General features: G+C 53.1%; 9 protein-coding genes across 9 annotated transcripts; 5 read left to right on the forward strand and 4 right to left on the reverse strand.

Annotated features, from left to right (window-relative positions):
* Nucleotides 1–171: 171 nt before the first annotated feature.
* On the forward strand, nucleotides 172–2,841 carry J7T55_012439 (FAD dependent oxidoreductase; the record flags this gene model as incomplete). Its single annotated transcript, XM_053137324.1, has 1 exon — nucleotides 172–2,841. The coding sequence occupies one exon, from the start codon at nucleotides 172–174 to the stop codon at nucleotides 2,839–2,841; it is 2,670 nt and encodes an 889-aa protein (XP_053000236.1).
* Nucleotides 2,842–3,155: 314 nt separating this feature from the next.
* Nucleotides 3,156–4,481, reverse strand: J7T55_012440 (uncharacterized protein; the record flags this gene model as incomplete). The annotated part of the gene is made up of 2 exons (XM_053137325.1): nucleotides 3,156–4,094; nucleotides 4,161–4,481. 2 exons carry the CDS (start codon nucleotides 4,479–4,481, stop codon nucleotides 3,156–3,158), a joined length of 1,260 nt encoding a protein of 419 aa, XP_053000237.1.
* A 917-nt stretch (nucleotides 4,482–5,398) lies between these two features.
* On the forward strand, nucleotides 5,399–6,469 carry J7T55_012441 (uncharacterized protein; the record flags this gene model as incomplete). The annotated part of the gene is made up of 5 exons (XM_053137326.1): nucleotides 5,399–5,435; nucleotides 5,514–5,568; nucleotides 5,628–5,921; nucleotides 5,993–6,331; nucleotides 6,394–6,469. 5 exons carry the CDS (start codon nucleotides 5,399–5,401, stop codon nucleotides 6,467–6,469), a joined length of 801 nt encoding a protein of 266 aa, XP_053000238.1.
* Nucleotides 6,470–6,616: 147 nt separating this feature from the next.
* On the reverse strand, nucleotides 6,617–7,801 carry J7T55_012442 (Tyrosinase; the record flags this gene model as incomplete). The annotated part of the gene is made up of 3 exons (XM_053137327.1): nucleotides 6,617–6,870; nucleotides 6,946–6,993; nucleotides 7,078–7,801. The coding sequence occupies 3 exons, from the start codon at nucleotides 7,799–7,801 to the stop codon at nucleotides 6,617–6,619; spliced, it is 1,026 nt and encodes a 341-aa protein (XP_053000239.1).
* Nucleotides 7,802–8,246: 445 nt separating this feature from the next.
* Nucleotides 8,247–10,283, reverse strand: J7T55_012443 (ferric reductase; the record flags this gene model as incomplete). The annotated part of the gene is made up of 1 exon (XM_053137328.1): nucleotides 8,247–10,283. The coding sequence occupies one exon, from the start codon at nucleotides 10,281–10,283 to the stop codon at nucleotides 8,247–8,249; it is 2,037 nt and encodes a 678-aa protein (XP_053000240.1).
* Nucleotides 10,284–10,446: 163 nt separating this feature from the next.
* J7T55_012444 (uncharacterized protein) lies at nucleotides 10,447–11,113 on the forward strand (the record flags this gene model as incomplete). The annotated part of the gene is made up of 2 exons (XM_053137330.1): nucleotides 10,447–10,799; nucleotides 10,978–11,113. The coding sequence occupies 2 exons, from the start codon at nucleotides 10,447–10,449 to the stop codon at nucleotides 11,111–11,113; spliced, it is 489 nt and encodes a 162-aa protein (XP_053000241.1).
* Nucleotides 11,114–12,042: 929 nt separating this feature from the next.
* Nucleotides 12,043–12,867, forward strand: J7T55_012445 (copper transport protein ctr4; the record flags this gene model as incomplete). Its single annotated transcript, XM_053137331.1, has 2 exons — nucleotides 12,043–12,087; nucleotides 12,238–12,867. The coding sequence occupies 2 exons, from the start codon at nucleotides 12,043–12,045 to the stop codon at nucleotides 12,865–12,867; spliced, it is 675 nt and encodes a 224-aa protein (XP_053000242.1).
* A 119-nt stretch (nucleotides 12,868–12,986) lies between these two features.
* J7T55_012446 (dehydrogenase-like protein) lies at nucleotides 12,987–14,600 on the reverse strand (the record flags this gene model as incomplete). The annotated part of the gene is made up of 2 exons (XM_053137332.1): nucleotides 12,987–13,602; nucleotides 13,675–14,600. 2 exons carry the CDS (start codon nucleotides 14,598–14,600, stop codon nucleotides 12,987–12,989), a joined length of 1,542 nt encoding a protein of 513 aa, XP_053000243.1.
* A 1,330-nt stretch (nucleotides 14,601–15,930) lies between these two features.
* J7T55_012447 (uncharacterized protein) lies at nucleotides 15,931–16,962 on the forward strand (the record flags this gene model as incomplete). Its single annotated transcript, XM_053137333.1, has 3 exons — nucleotides 15,931–16,145; nucleotides 16,219–16,458; nucleotides 16,710–16,962. 3 exons carry the CDS (start codon nucleotides 15,931–15,933, stop codon nucleotides 16,960–16,962), a joined length of 708 nt encoding a protein of 235 aa, XP_053000244.1.
* Between the last annotated feature and the right edge of the window lie 3,115 nt (nucleotides 16,963–20,077).

Raw genomic sequence — 20,077 nt, forward strand, 5'->3', positions numbered from 1 at the left:
AGCTTGCTGGGCAGAGTAGGTATGGGGTAGCTTGCCCGGCAATCCACGGACTTAGTATATAGGTCAATAGATCAACCACCAAATCTCTGGTATTAACAAGTTGATTGCATTCCATGCTCTTCTCTTACTTTACAATCGACGTTGGGAAACTGAACTATCCCTTTAGCAACCATGAAGTTTCTCGTCACTGCTGGTCTCACGTCGTTCCGGCCTGGGAAAGTCCAGCCAACATACATCTCTTTCAGTGATGCCAGCTCCGATATTTCTGCCTCGTTGACAAGTCCAGATACAGTGGATGTGTGGATATGTGACGGAGAAGAATCGACTGGTGAACTGATGGACCAGTGGCTTGGCCAAGCTTGTCATGTACCCAAGTCAATGCTGGTGCGAGATGCTGCCATGATACCTCGCCTACAGCAATATGCCAAGGGCCGCGTGTTTGATATAGCCACGTTTCCAGAACGATCTTCCAACACTTCCACGAGAGATTGGGATGAGGCCATATTACATGACGCGGAACTCCTCTACGCTCGAGCCCGCGCCGAAGCTGGAACGCAGCGGGTGAGACTCAACAGAATAAACGGAGATGTCCGCAAGACGACTGTTCTTCTAGTTGGTGCGGGCATCATGAATCTAATCACTGCACGACTTCTGGCCAAGAATGGCTACCAGGTACGCGTTGTAGACCAAGGTCCAGACCCACGATGCTGCGGACCGAAAGACTGGACTAGCTTGGGCGTCACCAGCGGCGGTCACAACGCTCGCATGTTCACTCACACGGAGGCGGACAATTACAATGAGCAAGGCAGCCAGATATACCAGGATATGCAGTCAATCTTCCGCAAGACTGTGAGCAACGGCGGATGGAGCGTCAAGTTGCCCAAGGACTTCTCTGCCGCCGAACATGCCTGGGTGGACGCTTTCCAACGCGTGCCAAGCTGGATGGCGGCGACATTCAAGAAGAACATACACGGGGTGAACTGTGAGTCGGGAAGGATCTGGAAGGAACTCATGGCAACCGATCCTCAACTGTTCGAAGACGTGGGACTTCATCGGGACATAGTACGTATGTACGTGGAGCCAATCGCGTTGGACGCATCAGTCAAGCTCAACCGAAGGCTTGATGCACTTCTCCAAGCTCCTCCTCTTGAAGAGTTTCTGAGATCATACCCGGAATTTCGATCAGCTGCCGAGTCGGATCATCTCGCAGGAGGCATCACGGTGGACGGGTTTACTTTGAACATTCACCTTTTCGTCGCCAAGTTAATAGATCAAATAACTACCCTGGGCGGGCAGTTTGTCTGGAACAACGAAGTGAAGAGCATTCAGTGCAACTCGAAAGGCGAAGTGACCGCACTTCTGTCGCTTAAAGGGGATTTGAAAGCGGACCACTTCGTCGTGAGCCCCGGGACGACTGGAAACGCACTGCTTAACGGAACTCTCAGCGAGAACCTGGTCCACGGTGTGCTGGGGATATGGCTGCAGATTCCCAACGTGGAACCGCAATTGCAGAATTCTATGAAGATTCACCGACGAGGCCACAAGGTAGAAGACATCAACATAACCGTGGCCAAGGACCGGGAAACCGGTGAGAATATCCTCATCTTCGGAGGTGGGTACGGTTATGTGGGTTTGGACCGTCCGGCGCCAAGTTCGACGGAACTCAACGCGCTCTACGACGAGTTGGAAGAGGTAGCGCGCATCTATTTCCCGCGGGGGTATGCCGCAGCAAGAAAGCTGGGACCCAAGGCAATGTACCCGGACGGAAACCGCAAGTACTGCGTCCGGCCTTTCACACCCACGGGCCTTGGACTGTTTGAGAAGATCCCCACCGCCAACGGTGGTCAGCTGATCATCACTGGCGGCAACAACACAGGCGGATTCGCACAGGCACCAGCTGTAGCGCGTGCTGTATTGCGATCCTTCATGGGCGAGCCTGATCCCATCCACGTGCTCTTCCATCCTGACCGCGGCAAGCTGCCCTCAATCATTGCCAGTGTGGCCCGAGTCCCTGACCCCAAGTCCCTTCTTGGGGTCATGGATAACGCCGTAGCTCGGCGACCGATTAAGCTGCTCCTGCTCTGCTCAGACGGGCCCCAGCACCGTTATCTACGCTATCGTCTGGACCAGGAATTCCCCGGATACCGCTGCATCCAAGAGACAAGCGATGGGCAGGTCCGCCAGCTGATGGACAAGGGCCGCATCATCGACGCAGGCTGGCAGAAATATCATGAGCTTCGCCGCAGCTTTTTCGGCTACGGCCATCAGCGCAACGCGCACTTTGACCGTCTGATACCCCAAGGCCACGTCTTACCTGAGCCGGACCTTATCGTCGACAGCGTCAACTGTCGCAAGGTGTGGGATGCAGTAGAGGAGTGGAAGCCGGAGCTGACCATTGTTTCGGGCACGAAGTTCATTGGCAAGAAGTTGATCGCGCGCGGGGGGCTCATGATCAACATACACACTGGTCATCTGCCCGAGTACAAGGGTAACCACTGCATTTTCTTCGCCCTTTACGACGGAGCAGTGGATAAGGTCGCTTCGACGCTGCACCAGTTGACGTCCAGCCTGGACGGAGGCGATGTGTTGGATCGGGTTTTCCCGCCGGTTCTCCCGGCCGATAACGAAGAGACTTTATATACCAGGTGTCTGGAGATGTCGATTGATCGATGCGTGGACCATGTCGTACGGTTTTCCCGCGGCGAAAAGCTGGATTTCCTGCCGCAGAAGGCAGATGGGAACATGTTTCGACATCGAGACCGTACGCCAGGGAAGGAACTGTACGTGTGGTGGAGGCTAAATGCCGGTGGGCTTCTGAGGACGCAGGATAAAACTGATTGATTGGTTTAAACAAATCTGTCTCCTTGGTGAGCATTTTACGTGTGGAAAAGACGCGAAGATGGAAGGACAGCTACTAGCCTCCTCGGAGAAAGGGACGAACCAAATATCATACACGAGCAGCACTAGAATCTACACATCTAATTATAAGGATTAAATTGAATATATATTTTGCTCAGTCTTCTTATAAATGAAATACCCGACTTCCAAACCAAGCAGTCTGAGGCCCCGGACTTTAGCGTGGTGCCACTTGGGGTTATCACTCTCAGAGCGATCAACTTGTCGATTCGAGCCGGTCAGTTGAATTGGCAGGAGACTTATTCTAACACTGCCATGCCCTGAGCATTTTTGTCCAGACCGAGCGTACTCATATCAAGATGCTGGACTTGCTCCTTGGACTGGGCGCCCAGTACCGTCACGGCAGCGTTGGTAGTTCCGTTGCCGGGGCTCAGCGCATAAACCATGCTGCCAGCTGCCTTGAGGTCGATCAGGCCGGGATCGCCGTTGGCACTAAGATCCGTTTGCGACTGAATGCTAGCATCCTCCAGAGACATCTCAACCAGGTGGTTTACGCCTACGTCCGTCACAAAGGCAGTCTTTGTAGCCGGGCTGATCGCGGCCCAACAGGTCGCCTTTTGGTTGTCGATGACTCCTTTGCCCGCGACTTCAGCAACCATCGAGCCCGGTGCAGAACCATTAGCTGCTTGCTGCATGCTCAACACAGCAGCGCCGAATGACGCGTCCGTGACGAAGAGGTTAGAAGATCCGGCAATAGGCGATGAGCCGAACAGAACTGCAGTACCACTCGGCGAGGTCTGGGCGCCCTCGGCAGCGACTGATGCAGCTTGGCCTTGACAGGCAGCGTTGACTGGAAATGAGGCCAGAAAGCCAGTGTTATTCTTGGTTGGATCTCCTTTGACTGTTGAAAATACCATCGACTGATCATCGGAGAAGAACACCTGCGAGACCGTGTTGGTTGGGCCGACGGGTGGTGTAGTCTGGCCGAGATCGAAAGGTCGGAGGTCGTCCATCTCCCCGAGCCCTTGCGCGGCATCAAATGAAGCACACGCCATGCCAGCCGTGCTCCCTGTCATGCCCACGCATGCGAGATTGTGCTTCGCAGAGGCTCCCACAGTGACGGGAAATTCGCCCGGAACATCAACGGGATTGCCGACCATGGTGAGTTTCGTGGGGTCCTGGGCGTCGATAGCGAACATCGAGAGAGTGTTGGAGCCGGCATTGACTGCGAACAGGTTCTGCCCAGAGTATTAGCTTTAGTAGGGAGATCCCAAAGCAACCATATCTACAATCTCTCGACTTACGTTTCCGGCCACAGTCAGGGCGGACTGACTGAACAGCGCGTCCGGGGCAGCAGGCTGATTTGTTTCGCCGTCAACGCCGTTCGCGCCACAACCACCGGTGCTTGTCGATGAGCTACCTGCTGCATCCAGAGACCCGTCATTTGCGATGGGCACGGCAACCACAGAATTGGATGCCTGGTTGCTCAGCATGTAGATAGCCTTGCCATTGGCGGGTTGTGCCTGGCCACCCATCGACTTCCCGCAGGACCTTGCCGGCCGCGCCGACACCTGGATCGTCGAAGGCGCAAGCATCATGATAGAGGCGAAAGTGGAGATATGCATGTTTAACAATGGATCGGAGGAATCTATCCAGTAGATTGCCAAAAGAGCGACTTGTAGACTTATGAAGTGAATGTAAGGTCCAGACCGTGTATTGATGGGCTATTGTATGTCCAGGATGGTGAGTAGAGACCAACATCGTGGAAAGACCAGCTTGCTTGCATTGTCTTTATACAAAAGCCGACTGCAGTTGTTGATATTCCTATCGCTGCCTTTCCAGACAGAGGCCCGGGCACCGGCCTATGGTATTAAACGCCACAGTCTTGCTACTTCGTTGTTCCATAATCCTTTTCCCCCTTTGCGGATATGAGAAATAGTAGAATGGGCCTACTTGAGAATTTTTGATCACATATCTTTCACATTTCATAGCGGGCTGTGGGCCAATCTAGGCGTCAGGCGTTTCGTCGAGCGAGCCCGACATTACGGAGTCTGCTAGCGTGGGCAGCACATTACTTGGAGCTGCGAGAATAATCAGGATTTCCTAATTCGGACGGCCTCTTGGACGTGACCGTGGGCGGCGGCGACCGCGGGTGGGAAGGATCAGGGGGTTTCAGGCTGACCCCAAAAGTTCCATCAACGGCTCAAGCCCTGACGTAGCTGATGAGTTGATCATGGAGGGCCAGCCATTTGGCCCCCATTGGCAGGACCTTCCGAAACGTCAACGTTGAAGATCAGACAAGCTTTGCAGTCTTGAACTTGTACGCTGCCGTAGCAGATCATAGGGGCTTAGCTGACTTTGTCGCATTGCTCCACACCACTTGATCGACAATTAGTTTCCGATTAACCTTAACTGCCAGGCGTGCTCCACTTCATGGTTCCGCCTTTCCACATCCTTCCATACTTTCTATACTAGCAGCAAAGCCAGCGTGTAACCCGAAGCGTCCATAGGATCGAATTTGTGACAGGTTGAGCGAGCCACAATGACGAACAACATCTTCCGCATATTTAACCCAGAAGGTATGTGACTAATATACAACTTCATGCGCGTAGTCAGCTCTCGTAAATCTCATATGCTGATATATAATGGTGTGACAGCTCCCAAGGAGGACCGTGTACAGAAGCGCCGCGCGCAGGTCAGGCAAGCACAACAGTAAGAGGTCACTCAATGGAGACTATTCTCTGCTAGAGGCTTACGTGTTTTGGCGATAGAACCTATCGTGAACGAAAAGAGGCGTACACCAAAGCTCTTGAAAGGGAAGTTGCACGGGGTAAAGCTCGGGAAGCTGACCTACTTCGTGAGAATGAGCGACTCCGGGAAAGAGTTGAAAGATTGGTCGGGAAGCTTGGCCAGCACGGTATCGAGGACTCGGATGAGGTGGCTGATCCACCTCTGACGGAACACGGGATCATCACCAAGTCCAAGAACCCACTAGCTCCAGAATCATCTGCCAGTCATCTGGGCGATGTTGATCCCGTTGCCTTAGGCATGGATTTCGTGTTGGCGTAAGTTCCTACACATACTCAACACACGAATACGTTGAACACTAGTCTTAACATTGTTTACCTCCTCACAGACTCGAAAGGCCCTGTCTCGAACACCTTCACGGGGACCCGGAGAAGCCAGAAGATCCCTCTGGGCACACTCTGACCCTGTCATCTCAGGTCTGTGCTGTATCAAGCCCATCCGACTCCACGTCTCCAGTTTCGCCAGAATCGATAAACCAAAATGTTGTGCCCGCGGCCATGCTAGAGAACCTCCTAGCGCTATCATCGCAAGTGGGTGTTTCAGACGACCAAATCACCCCGGTGCAAGCCTGGAACCTGATCCGATATCAACCGCATTTCGGGGGATTTGAGATCAGTGCCTTGAGGACCCTAGCAGAGACTTTGAGAGATACGATTAAATGCCATGGGTACGTGATTCGCTCGGTCTGTGAGGATAGGTAGTGTTGTGCTAACATCGGTGGTACGGCAGGTTCGGTGCTGTGGTCCCCCTCAGCGTCTTCAGGCGTCTGACATTTGAGCTCTTGCTCCAGGACAAACCGTTCTGATACACAAGGCTATCATGCATTGAACCTTAGCGATAGCCAAAGAATCCTTTTTAATTGTTACGAAGGCCAAGCATTGCACATAGTTTGCATCTTAACGGACACGGCCCTGACCAGCGGGGGTACTCAGCACGACAGACATCATCGACCCTAAAGAACATACAGCTCGTCATAGGTATAACAAACGATCCCATCGCTGGCGCCACTTTTGATGTCCATGACATCTCCAACCGTCACGTTGGGAGCGCTCACTCCGACAGTCATGTCAAAGTCCAGGGTGACGTTGCCTCCCTGGACGTTGTCATAGTCCATGAGGAAGATCGGCCCTGAGATATCTTGGAGGCGACTCTCTAGATCATAGCTCTGCCATGACCACCACACGCGGTCGAGATTGGCATGGTGTACTTGTGCGGTCAGCTTAATTCACACATGCATCCCTTGTGGTGTTTTCAAGATCGACGAAGGAAAGTGAGACTTACAATAGAATATGGAATCCGCTGGTGAAGCGTAGAGGTCTCCCATCTGCCCTGGAAACACGAATTAGAAGTCAATTCAAATTTGGGCCGAGAATGAGCATCCTCACCATAAGTTCCGCCAACACCATAATCCACCCCCATGGATTCCAGAAGCATCAAAACTCGGGCCTCCTTCGACGACTCTGTCGAACCAGCCATAATCAGTCTGATTGAGCGTCAAAACAGTCTGGTTCATGCCGAGGTACCGTCTCGCAAAGCTAGGACTCAGATCTCTCTTCAAGCATTGCGGGTTGTAGACGACGCTGCTTGCTGGACCAAGGTGGACAATGTCGTCCTTGCCCGAGAACGGTCCATCAGAGACACACCCACCGCCTGTCCGGCCGGGAACAGCAAATGGGTCCGAAGAGCTTCCTTCGACATAGGGACCATTCCCGCCGAAGCCGAGTTCTGCACTGAACACCGGAGAGTTGACAAAGGCCTCGTCACTGCCCACATCCAGCGTCCAGTCCCAGTACGGCTGAGCGCCATCGTATCCGCACTCGGTCCGTAGCATGTGCTCGTATGTCGCGACGAAGTAGCGGTGCCACGGGAGGAAGTGACCGACATAGTGGATGGAAAAGGTCTGCTGAATGTGGGTGTAGAGAAGGTCATCGTAGCGGGACTTGACGCCTGAGCCATTGAACGGAGGAGTGAGGGATGGCTTGTTGAGGATGCAATCCACCGCGTCGAGGTACGACATCTGGTCCGAAGGTGAGAGACTGCGCCATTCCTTGCGAACAATGGGGTCCTGGCAACTTGGTATAAGCGACACGATGGGAGATGCGAACGCCAAGAGGACCAAAAGCAGTTGAAGAGCCATTTTCATAATTTAGGTAGCTCTGAGAGAGAGGAGATGGTAAGATCAGGGCTAGAACAAAGACGAGATTTAATGAAGGACCTTCAGCAGATGCTGGTTCATACTCTCTTGTTGTGCTAAACAACACCTTTTGTTGTCGTTGGCCAGATTCAGCTGGAAGGATGCGAGCCATTGGACGAGCGAGCCATTCCTAATAGAGCCAGTGTACGTCGACGACGATATGCAGGTCCTCTTAGTATATCAGAAGTTTTGCCATTCATTGGGCGATGACCCCAGGACGTCCCGATATCCCGGATTGTCCAGTCGATAAGCAGCAAGTTGAGGACGAAATTGTGTCTTAGCAACTCATAGCTCCTATAGCAGGAACCTTTTTGCCGCAGCCATTGAGGTTTGTATGAACATTAAATTGTAGTTTTTCTTATTTTATTTTACGGATTTGACTTTTCGTCTACTCTAACCGATCATCGCAGATCAGCCTCACATCTCCTCTCGCATCGCCCTTCCACACAGTTCCCGATGCATTACAGCTCGCAACCACCTTCCTCAGGTCCCCAATCATGCCGCCAGGCCCGCTCGCATACACCGTTGTCGAACCACGGGCCACGGACCCGACGAAGTCCCTCACAATCTCGTCCAGATGAGGCCGCCTCGCCTCGGGTATCTCTGTATTATCGGGGTGGTGATGGTTCACATCATTGCAGTCGCAACCCCCAGCATCAGACGAAGAAGACGACCCAGCCGGCTCGACCTTCTCCTGCGCCCCGTCGTCCTTCTTGGCCCCGGCCTCGGCCCCGGCGGCGCCCCGCCGCACAGAGGCGTGGTGCTCCTTCTCCCGCGTCACGTAGACGTTGATGTCCAGGCTGTGCGAGCAGCCCGCCTCCTGGACGTACTCGAGCTCCTCCGCCACCCACCTGGCGTCGACGTCGCGCCTCACCGCCCACACGAGCGCGATCCTGCGGCCTGCCACCGGCCTGTCGCGCACGAGCTTCAGCAGCACCGGCAGCACGAAGGTGATGCCCGTGCCGCCCGCGACGCAGAGGACGTTCGTCTCGGGCGTCACGCTCGAGAGCATGTCCACGCCGTAGGGCCCCGTGAGCACGACGGACGTGGTCGCTCCTCCTGCTGCTGCTGCGGGCCCTGCGGCGGCGGCGAGTTTCTTGGCCGCGATGTCGGCGAGCTTCTTGGTCTCGCCCTTCTTTGCGCGGATCACGTACGAGTGCCTCACCGAGCCCGCCTTGTCGGCCAGGGGCAAGCTGAGCGGCGTCATCGGGTGGGACTGCCAGACCGAGGACTCGGTGAAGCAGAGGTAGAAGTGCTGGCCGACGTGCCACGGCTGCTGGATATGATCAAAGTCCAGGCGGACCACGTCGCCGTTGTCGGCATCCTCGAATCGCGTGATCGTTGCCTTGGCGGACTCGAAGCCCCATTTGTTCTTTGCGGGCACCCAGCGATAGTGTAGCAGTCCAGTGCGGACTGCCCTGCCGACGCGGTCGAAGAACCACAGCAGGATTCCTGGGATGAGGAAGCACTGCAGGTTCATCCAGTGGCCGATGATGGCACCAATGTACACCATAGCCAAGACGTAGTGCGCCTTGCGGAAGACCTCGTAACCTGTCAATCGAATGCCCCAGGGTGTGGCGAAGATCCATAGCAACACGAGCAGTCCCAGTGCGACAAAACCCCACTGAATGTACAACTCCCCGGCGACCCTGTTCCACTCCGAAGGCTGCGGCTGGTACAGAGCACCCTCGACGATGATCCAGCCGAGGGTGTGCACGGTCGACTGAATGAGAATGATATAACCGACCCAACGATGCAGGAACATAAAGCTCTGGTAAGGGACGCCGGTGATGACGCTGAGGAGCGACTCGCGACTGGCCAGCAGGACCGAGAGTGGCGTGAGCGCATAAGCCAGCACGCCGATGCGGTCGGCGAACGGCCCCAGCGACGTGCGCGTGTTGTTCAGGCCGGGCGAGCTCTTGACCGGCGTGATCCAGGTCTGGTAGGTCATGCCGACGAATGAAAAGACGGTTAGGTAGCCCCCGAGGATGAACAGAATCAGCACCTGGAGTCGGGTGACATGTCCCAGGATCCGGGGTGCGAAGTCAGGTAGGAGGTAGGTCCGGCGGAAACTTGATATCGATCGCTTCAGCTTCTCTAGGCCGCCGATGGTTTTGGAACCCTGCGATTCAGCCTTTGCGCCCGAGGTGATGGCCTCGTCTGCCGTTGGTGGTGGAAATATTCGTCGTCCAAGGCCCCATAATAATAATATCCCGGCGATCGAGGCCCAGAAGATGCCTGTGTATAGCATAGACAGGTCGTGTGAGTGGTAGACGAGGTCGAGGTAGGCGCATGAGCCGGCATCATTTGTGCAGGGCAGGATCCGGTCTGCGTAGCCCCAGTGAGGCTCGAGTGTTGAGCCGTCGGCATCGGAGAAGTTCTGGATATGCCTCGCAGCGAGGAGAACCCCTTGCGAAGTGGCCATCCTGGATGTGAGTATGTCCGTCTAGCACCTCGAAGGCGCTTGACAGGATCGACGAGTATCCAACAGCTGTGTGGTGTTGGAGTAATGTCTCCCTCGTCTGGATGGATGCTGAAGCAACCTTACCGATGCTCAGTAAAGTTTTGGGTGGGATCAGCAATAACGAATGACACAGACAAAACACCAGAAGACGGAGGTGGTATCAGGACATGGAGGATGGTATAGAAATGGTGACATGGGCGCAGGCATATTATTCGAAACGGACCCCCTTCCCGAAGATTCGGATCCAGATCTGCTCCACCGGCCGCCCAGCCCCCGGGATCACGCCGCCAATGTTTGGATAAATCCCAAGCTGAGCACGTTTCCACGTTTCCTGACGGGCTCTTACGAGATGGAAAGGACGACAAATCCGGAGCAGGTCGTTGGTGGCAAGCGGTGGTCCGCCAAGGCCCACTATGGGAACACCTCTGCAGCAAGTGGCAGCGGTGGTTTGAGCAAGTTTCCGGAGCCCGCAGGCTCGTGCGCGACTCATCACAACACGGAGATGAGGAAACCTTCTCCGGCAGATTTGGATTGCCTGTTTCTGCCTTGGTGCTCCTCCTGCTTCCCAAGCAGCATAGTCAAAATCATCACAAGCATCTTGCTTGGCCTGACCTGCTTGTCCACATTACTTTGATGGCTCTTGGTCATGAGAAAGAGCCCAAAGCCTCATAGGGAAGAAAGACAGGAAGCTCCTCGCATGCGTAGTAGAGGCCACGACAGCCGGCCGAGGCCAGGTGGGAATCCCGGGCGCCACTCCCGAGGCCGGGATGAAGGAGCGAGAGGAGCAGTGAGTGAAACATGAGCAATACAATAGTGAATAAGTGAGTGAGTAAGTGTAGCACCGTGGCAGCTAGTCTGAGGGAGCTGCAGGAGGCGAGCCAGTGGGTCCAACGTGAGGCTTAAGTTTGAGCAAGTTTCTCGTTACGGCACATCCCGCCCCCGATTAGGAGCCGTCTCATTCGTGAGAAGTCCCCGGGGGTCCCACACACAGCCCATTCGAGGTTGGGCAGACAGGGCAAAGCAAGGGCAAAAGTCGACTGAAATCCCCACGTCTACGCCCCCACCACCCACTGCTATTAGCTCAGGGGTGGCCGCGGCCACGGTTGAGCTTGGGTTGAGCACGTTTCTTGCTTGGCATCAGCTTCTGTGCTCACCGAGTACCGACACGACAGCATGTTTAGATCCCGGCAGAAGGGGAAAATATGTGGTGGCAAGCCGACCATACCATTAGTTTACTCCATTAACGGACTCATGCCCGCCGATTCTGCTGATTCCTGGAAAACTTCTCACGAGGCTTGAATGCTGCCATCCGTCGTCGTCGTCGTCGTGCTGTAAACTTGCTCAATAATCACTCCATCAACTTGCGCAGAATTGAGGGGGCTCCAGAGAGGGGAACACGCACGGCCATAATAAAGTCAGATAGACAGACGCAGGCACAGCTTCACAAACAAAAAAAAGACGCCGGGCTCAACTCCGCTCCCTCGGATTTTATATGACCTGACCTGCGATCCGACGTGCCGGGCCAGTCTTTCATCTATTCAGAATTCATCCGTTTTATCCACACACGGCACGACAACACGGGACAAGCCATCAAAGCCGCCCGAATCGAGACATCCGCCCACCCCCCTCTGCAGGTTCCGACTGCTCACTGCAGGGCTCGCCGACAACCGAACCTGTCAATCTCTGGCCTCGCAGCAACAGCGAGACCACCACTAACAAGATGGATATGGATATGACCATGTCGATGGGGACGTGCAACTCGTCGGTAAGCAGCCCCATTCGCGACCCGCGACATTGCAACCACTGCCGCCGGCCGCGCCGCACCGCACCGCACCCAGGTGCTCCGAGCATCAAATCAGAGCCCACTCAAGTAAATTGATCAAACTGACTAACTAACACGCCTGCGCTGCAACAGATGTTATGGAACTGGTACACAATAGACTCGTGCTTCCTAGCCGAGTCATGGCACGTAACCAGCAACGGCGCCTTCGCGGCCTCGTGCATCGGCACCATCCTCCTCGTCATCGTCCTCGAGGCGCTGCGCCGCGTCGGCAAGGAGTACGACGACTGGATCCTGCGCGGGTTCCAGGCGCGCGCCGCCATGGCCCGGCTCGAGCAGCATGTGCCCGCGGCCGCCGCCTCGTCATCCTCCTCCTCGGCATCCGCGAGCACCGGCCCTGCCAAGGGCGCCGCCACGGCAAAGGTCACCCCGGCCTCCGCGGCCTGGAAGCGCCTGGGTGGCGGCGGCGGCGGTGTCGCGAACGGTGTGGGTGGTGTCGGTGGCAGGGCGGTCGTGTTCCGCGTCAGCCCGCTGCAGCAGCTCTTCCGGGCTGTGATCCACGCCGCTGCCCTGGGGCTGGCGTATATTGTTATGTTGTTGGTTATGTCGTACAACGGGTACATCATTATCTGCGTCATCATCGGCGGCGGCCTGGGCAAGTTCTTCTGCGACTGGATGACGCGCCAGTATGTTATCGACGGGGACGGGTCGGGCGAGGAGGAGGGTGCAGCTGGGATTGAGGAGCCTAGTGTGTGCTGCAGCTGAGGAACGTTTCTTCGCTGGGGTGAAATAAGAGAGATTGATGAGCGATTATTTCTTGATAGGCTAATATTTAAAATACGTGATTCCCCTCGACATTGAGCAGGTACTATCTTCGCCCCTCCTCACAGCTTTATATTCTTGCCCACGAGGCCCACGTTCTGCATCTGCTCGGCCAGCGACACGCTACTATGGAAATATCTCACGCCTGCCTTCCCATCTGCTACAAGCGCTGCCTCCTTCGCATGCTCCTCCTGCTCCTGGTTCCAGTCCACGAGCTCTTGGCACATACCCTCGAGCGTCGTTAGCACGCCCCGGTAGGCCAGCCCGCCGTCGCCAACAGGCTTCCCGGCATCTGCATTGTCCGCAACCAGGTGCGTGCAGATGGAGAACAGGCCGGGCTGCAGGTGTTTGACGTCCCCAGACAGCGGAGGGACGAATCGCGCCAGGCTACTGGGCAGCCGGTAGGGCAGGAGCGTGTAGAACTCGATCAGGTACGAGAGTAATACGAACGGCATCGGAGGGATGGCGACTAGCTTGAAGGGCGTGATGGCCAGCTTGGACAGCAAGGCATACAGATCGCCGTAGTAGATGGGCGGGTTGGGATCTGTGATGCAGAATGGGCGGCCGGCCTGGAGTGCCGTGTGAGAGCCCAATTCGGCGAGGATGGACTCAAATTGCAGGTGTGCCAATGCGCAGTTGATGCCATGGACGAAGCTCTGGACGACGTGTTTGGCCCAGCTATGTATCCGTCAGTCAACATTGAGCTACCGTGGCCAATTTTGGTCTCAAATTGGAGCAGGACGGACTCACGTCGGAGTGATCTGGCTATTCAACGGACCGCCGACAGTATTGTCGGTCGGGTGACCATAGACTCCATTGGCCGGGCGGATGCAGCCTGTCCTCAACTCGCTGCTATTTGCACCGCACACAATCCTCTCCGCCCTGGCCTTGGAAGCAGGGTAGTTGCCAAAGAATTCCTCGTGCCTGCGAAGAGGCTGGAAGAAGTCAGACTCCTCCAGGACCTGGCAGTAACCACGTGGGCAGCTGTTCCACCGCCACGGCTTCACCCACAGCTCCACGGGCCGGATGCTGATGGACGCGCTCGAGGTGCTAACGAGCACATCGGCCCCAGCGCGACGGGCAGCAGCGATAACATTCTCGGTGCCGCCGACGTTCACGGCCTCGCAGAATCCGTTGACGAGCTTTGACCGGGCAGATGGGATGATGACGGCCGCGGTGTGGAAGACTGTCAGGGGCAGCTTGGACACGGACGGGTCCCAAGGTCTGCTGAAGGCAGCATCGGTGGACTCGACAGATGAGATGTCTGTCTTCTGGAAGTCAACCTTTTCGAAGAGCGGGTGGTCGAGCTGGTCCCTCCGATGTGGTTGCTGGAAGTCGACGATGCGGATGGTGTTGGGCTGCTGACCGCGCTCAAGTAGCTGCAGGACAATGTAGCCTCCCACCAAGCCTGAGCCGCCGGTGACAATGTAGCGCCTGTCCAGCTTTGGTGGCAGCTGCGAAGCGTAGGATGCCGTGGTGATCGGGTTGTGGTGCAGACGCTCGTAGGTCTGCTTGACCTGTTGGTCTGTCCATCGGTTGCTTACCAGCTTCTTGACCTCATCCGGGGTGATGCTGAGGAGGCGGTTGAGGTTCAGGAGATACAACAGTGCCAAGCCCAGCAGGGTGCATGTGGCGGCCGCAAGGAGGCCAGGGAAGGTCTGCACGATGTTGATCATGATGCTTCTTTTTGGGCGGCAACATATGAGGGCACATGGCGATGGCTTCAATGCAGCAGGGTGCAGACGTGTTCTGCTGATTCGGGTGTTTCGATTTCAAAAAGCCGTGCAAGGAGGGTCGCAGTCAACAACGTCAACCATGCCAACCTTGGAAGTGCTGTCCAGTGCCGTTCAGTTCATCCAATGTCATGGGCCAGGGGCTCGGATCCCGCGGCTTCTCGGCCTTGTTTTTATTGAGTGCTCACATGTTGGCCGTACATGCCCTGCCAACCATTCACGGCGCCGAATGGAAGTAACAATGGTGGTTCAATGTCCAGTAGCAGGGGACCTATACACCCTTAGGAGGCACCTGAAGAGCAAGTGTACCGGATTCTTGGGCCCAGTGCCACCACCACCAAATCAGCGCAGTGGCTGCATGCTCCCCTACGCACTCTGGAGCATGCAGCCACTGCGCACTTGATCAAGCTTTGCGGGGAGGACAGCACGCCGTCCACATCTGGAGTCTAAACATGTTGCCAGGGTCGTACTGGTGTGATGAGTGAAGCAGACTACCTGATCCGTTGCCCGGCTCCGACCAGGTGTGGGGTTCCGTCGGCTCCGAACACTATCTGCCATTGTGTATGCGTCTCCTCGAGGGGCCTGAAGCTAGGTATCATCATCTCAATGAGGCGACTATGGAGTCAACTCGGCTTAAGCAGGGTTTGTCTGCAAGACTGGGGCTTCCTCGGACTGTTGACGCTGAAGAAGTGGAATCGGGAACCAAAGTGATGTCAAAGGAGCATCGATCTGCGAGGAGTCAGCATCTGATCTGAGGGGCCAAATGAGGGGCATCGTGGAGCTCACCCAGGAACAACACCATGGGCACAGGCTGCTGATGCCCCAGCATGAACTAATGCGTGCATCAACATTTTCAAGAGCTGGTTTCGACACGCTGATGGGGTTTGAGTTCGCTCAGCTCTGCCCAGCTGAAACTTGCTCGAGCAGTGTTTTGCGATGTTGAACGGAAGGAAGCGGCCTTTGTGCAAATGATATGCAAATGCCATAACACACACGTCATGTCGACGTGCAGGTGGTGATACCGAATCACTCAATCAGAACGTCAATATTTTGATCAACCACAGTGACAAACAAAAGGCCCGCTGATCCCGTCCTCGCCTCTCTCCTCATACAAGCCTCGTAATTGAACCCTCGTAAGGCTCTTCGCGACATCATCACATTGCACCCAATATTGGGACCTAAAACAAACCCTTCTCTTTCAGCTTAACCTAGTCACACAATCATAACCACAACACTCGAAACGTGCAGCAACAACGCTCTCAACCCCCGAAAGATGTCATCCACACGTGCTCTGAGACTCACCTCCCTCGCCTCACGCCCCAGCCTGTCCACAGCCTACCGAGCCCAGGCCCAGCCTGCACGGTCTGCAGCGCCAGCTCTCTTCCAGACCCGCCACTACGCCGCCAAAGGCGACGGCGAGAAGGACGACCTCGGCGGTCCAGGCGGACAGGAGCCCCCAGACCCCGTGGCGCGCGCACAGCAAAACAGGTAAGTCACTACGGCTTGTTGTCATCGTCATTTACTGGAGTCAATACTTGCTGACCACTTACTTCATGCACAGGAGCCTGCGCAACAAGACCATCGCCGGAATGCTTGTCGCCATCAGCATCCCCCTCTTTTACATGGTTGGCCAGCCCCGCAAGATCGCTGAGGCCGAGGTTGACAACAACTCGGCCGGCCCTTTTGCCAAGAACAACCCGGGTGAAAAGCTGGCCAACGTCCAGGGAGGACTGCCGGGTGGCCGCCAGGAGCAGCGGAATCAGTGGGAGGGGAATGGTGGTCAGGACACGAAGGCTGTGAGGTAGACCTGCTGGAGATGGTGGACGTGCAGTCTTACTGTGGTGGCACTGGAGGGGCCGCATATCGCGGGTAGACTACAAGTCCACATATCGTGAGACCCTTCCATTAAATCAGCGCTGAATCCAGATTAATGTATACAGGACGAATCGTCCTGCTGCCTCAGACTCCCTATATTTATCTGAGAATGAGATTGTTCGTCACCTTCAGAAATTGTGGGTTTGCAAGAAGACCCAGGCGAAACTGCGTGTTCAGTGTTGAAGACAGTGGTATGGTCTTCTGCGAGATCATTCGAATGGTGGAAAGCCGTCGTATCTTGTATGCCGCATCTGTGGTAAATCTCACAGTCGTCCGATATCGATATATCATGGGCATGGATACCGGTGACGGTGAATCACGATCAACGGGCTTCTGTTTCCAGTGTCCTGCTTTCCCAAGGTTCAATCAGGTCGAAGTTGTGTATCTGCTTTTTCCACACCAGCCTCCATTCCTACTGGAAGGGGCATGATGTGGCCGCCAAGAGGAAATGACAAACAATGCAGACGAAAAGAGAACTATGGAGGGGTCGATCATTGCTTCTTTCCTCGCCCAGAGGAGAGGTGACAGCCGCCATCGCCTCATGTCTGAACATTTCATTTGGTCTTAGCCCGTCCATTCTTCTTTACATTGATTCGAATATGAGAATGAAATTTCGATAATGGAGATGCTGTACACTGCAGCGCAAACATCAAACTGAAACATCATAACGAGTCATTCGTGTTGCTAATCAGTTACAAGAAGTGGCTTGCAATCTGAACATTACTGCTGTCCAATCCATCTAAATCCTACCTAGCAGCCTTCAGAGTCTCTACTGTTGGAAAGGTGTTTCGCACAGAGTGAGAAGGGTGGATCCGTTCAACTAGGCCAGATCAACCGAATTATATACCAGCTTTTTGACAATTATATATAGCGCAACATTCCCGATTTAGATATTGTCCAATTTTACTGTACACATGAAAGAAAAATTTTATCTATGGTTTAATACTGTATTTTGTTTTTAAACAAATAATAGGATTAAGATAGCTTTAACCGGTTGATGATTAGCAAACTGGGATGTTATCTAAATATACAAAGACTTCAAGCACTAAAAGTCTTAAGATTAAAAAGCTATACTGAACAGTCAAATTAGTTTCCAGAAAAAGTGGCATAACTAGAGTAATTTCCGAGCAAGAGATACTAGAACCTGGAAAAGGATATCATCATCTAACAGCTTGAGGTGGACATATAAAAGCAAGTATTAAAATAAATACTATAAGAATAAGTATATAAATAGAGGCTTTCATATATAAGCAAAATAGTTTTATAATACTTGCTAATATTCAAGCTAATATTAATATCTTGGATAATAATATGCTTACTTCCTAATCTAAACCATACAATAGTTAGAATTAGATTTAAAGCTTATAAACTATTTCATATTATATTTTCAAACAAGCATTCAAAGTACAGGTTATATACCCATTTGCTTATTTCAATATCAATTTTATCAAATAAAGTATTCATTTTAAACTATTATCTGCCTAACTTGGAGAAAACTCGTTGACAACTCGGCGATCGTAGATACTAAAATACGTCTATCTCCTGTGTCGAGGCAATTATACTATATCAAAGCCTCTAAATTTTACACCTACTGAGGATCAACTAGTTTCAACGGCCGCTTGGTCTCCTCAGATAGCCTAAGGAGCTACGTGGTATCTATTTTCTTAACTTAAAAGAAATTTATAGGCGAAGCCTCAAGCTTTAGACGTATACTCTCTCGCTTTATCAACCTTCACACCCTGCTTATGTACATTTCCGGGCGCAGTAGGTCTATTAGCGCTCCAGAAATAGCGAAATAGGATGTGCAGCTGAACAAATGTGGCTCGGTTTTAGAGTTTGGCCAGGATCTTATCTAGCTGACCTTAAACACTAATACGTATGATAATCAGTTGCGAATGCAAAGGCTACCCCGGCTCTCTTGGTGAGCTATGAACCTTCAAATACCTCACTGTCGTCTTCTCCAACTTTATGAACATTTCTCATTGACTAATCAGCCACATCCTGAAATTGCCTGGGGTTTTGCCGCCCTTGCTTTAGACAATACAATATAACAGCAAAGACCATTACAAACAGCGTTGCAGGCATATTAGCCAGGCAGTAGCGAAATGGCTTGAGGACGGCCAAATGCCAAACCTTAGATAACACTGAAACCATGGAACGCGAGTTCAAAGCGCCGATGCATCGATAGAACGGTCGAAATAGGTTCTATTTGGGAGAGCTAAGACCATGGCTCGGATAGGCGAATCAATATTATACTCACCGACAGTCACTCTATTGAAAGAGTACGCACAAGAGCTGCGTTGAGAATCAGACATAGAGGCGGAGGTGGGAACCCAAAGAGCGCGCGGGAGAAATATGAGGGCTGGTTGACCACGGGGACTACAAATGCCATTGCCATGAGAATGACAAGCGCTCAGAACCAATTTCACAGAAATATGATGATCGATCGGCTAGCAGCGAATAAATCAATACCCAAACGTCTTTCCTTCCATCTCTGCGAGTGTATGTGTCACAAGGCGCGTACATATAAAGGGGAAAGGTCGCTTACTTTTGCAAACCCGCGTGGTTTCTCAAACTCAGCACTGTATTCTTTCTGGCTTCAACCCCAGCTTTTGGAAACTGGAAGCCAATCTTCAACTAAGAAACACTACCAACATGGCATCCAAAATGCGACTCTACACGCAGACTCCGAAATCAGGCTCTGGGTCTGTCTACAACAAAACAGCCTCGAGCACTGAGCCGGCTCCGGATACTGGGCCCGACTTAAGCACCAGCCCAGCCTCCACTTCAACCGTCTCAATGCTCACATTTACCGTTTGTCCTGAAAGGCGCCAAGCATGACTGAACGCCCAGGACACCCCAGAAATAGCATCGGGCGTGAGACACCAAATAATACACTACATCTGATATATCCTTCCCCTTCACGTTCGCACGCATTATTCTGTCCATAGTTTCGTACTTCGTCCTCAGATCAGAAGTACACGATATTTTCAGGCTTTTAGTCCTGAGCCCGTCAGGACCTGGCCGAGCCGTCTCATACTGTGTAATGATATGACTAGTAGTCGTGCCAGTGAGGCCGGCGAGCTCGAAAATATGACTAAACTAGGATTGGGCCCTATTATCAACATTGTGCCGTGATATAATACTTTGAGATTATGAATTTTTTAGATCTTCTTTAAAAACGAGCAATGTGACTGAGAACCTGAGCTGGTAATATAATCATAATGTGATCTATCGCCATGGCTGTTTCCACAAGAATACTATTTCAATTTTACCAATAGAAATGTATCAGGAATATTATCTATTTAATAATCGAAGATCACATCGACCTCGTTAAAGAATATTTCGCCCTCAGTCATACTTATTTCGTCTTGTTTGAATAATAGTAAAATCAATTCTAACGATAATTTTTAACTAATAATCATTACCTTTTTTTCTATCCTATGGCATACGCAGCCCATAATATTTTCAGATATCAAGAGCTCAGAAACTCGAGAAGCTAAGAAATCTATGACAGACCTATCGATGTTCTCCGTTAAGGGTTA

The sequence above is a fragment of the Diaporthe amygdali genome, assembly GCF_026229845.1.
Source record: "Diaporthe amygdali strain CAA958 chromosome Unknown NODE_2_length_3802984_cov_64_841326, whole genome shotgun sequence".
Lineage (NCBI taxonomy): Eukaryota > Fungi > Ascomycota > Sordariomycetes > Diaporthales > Diaporthaceae > Diaporthe > Diaporthe amygdali.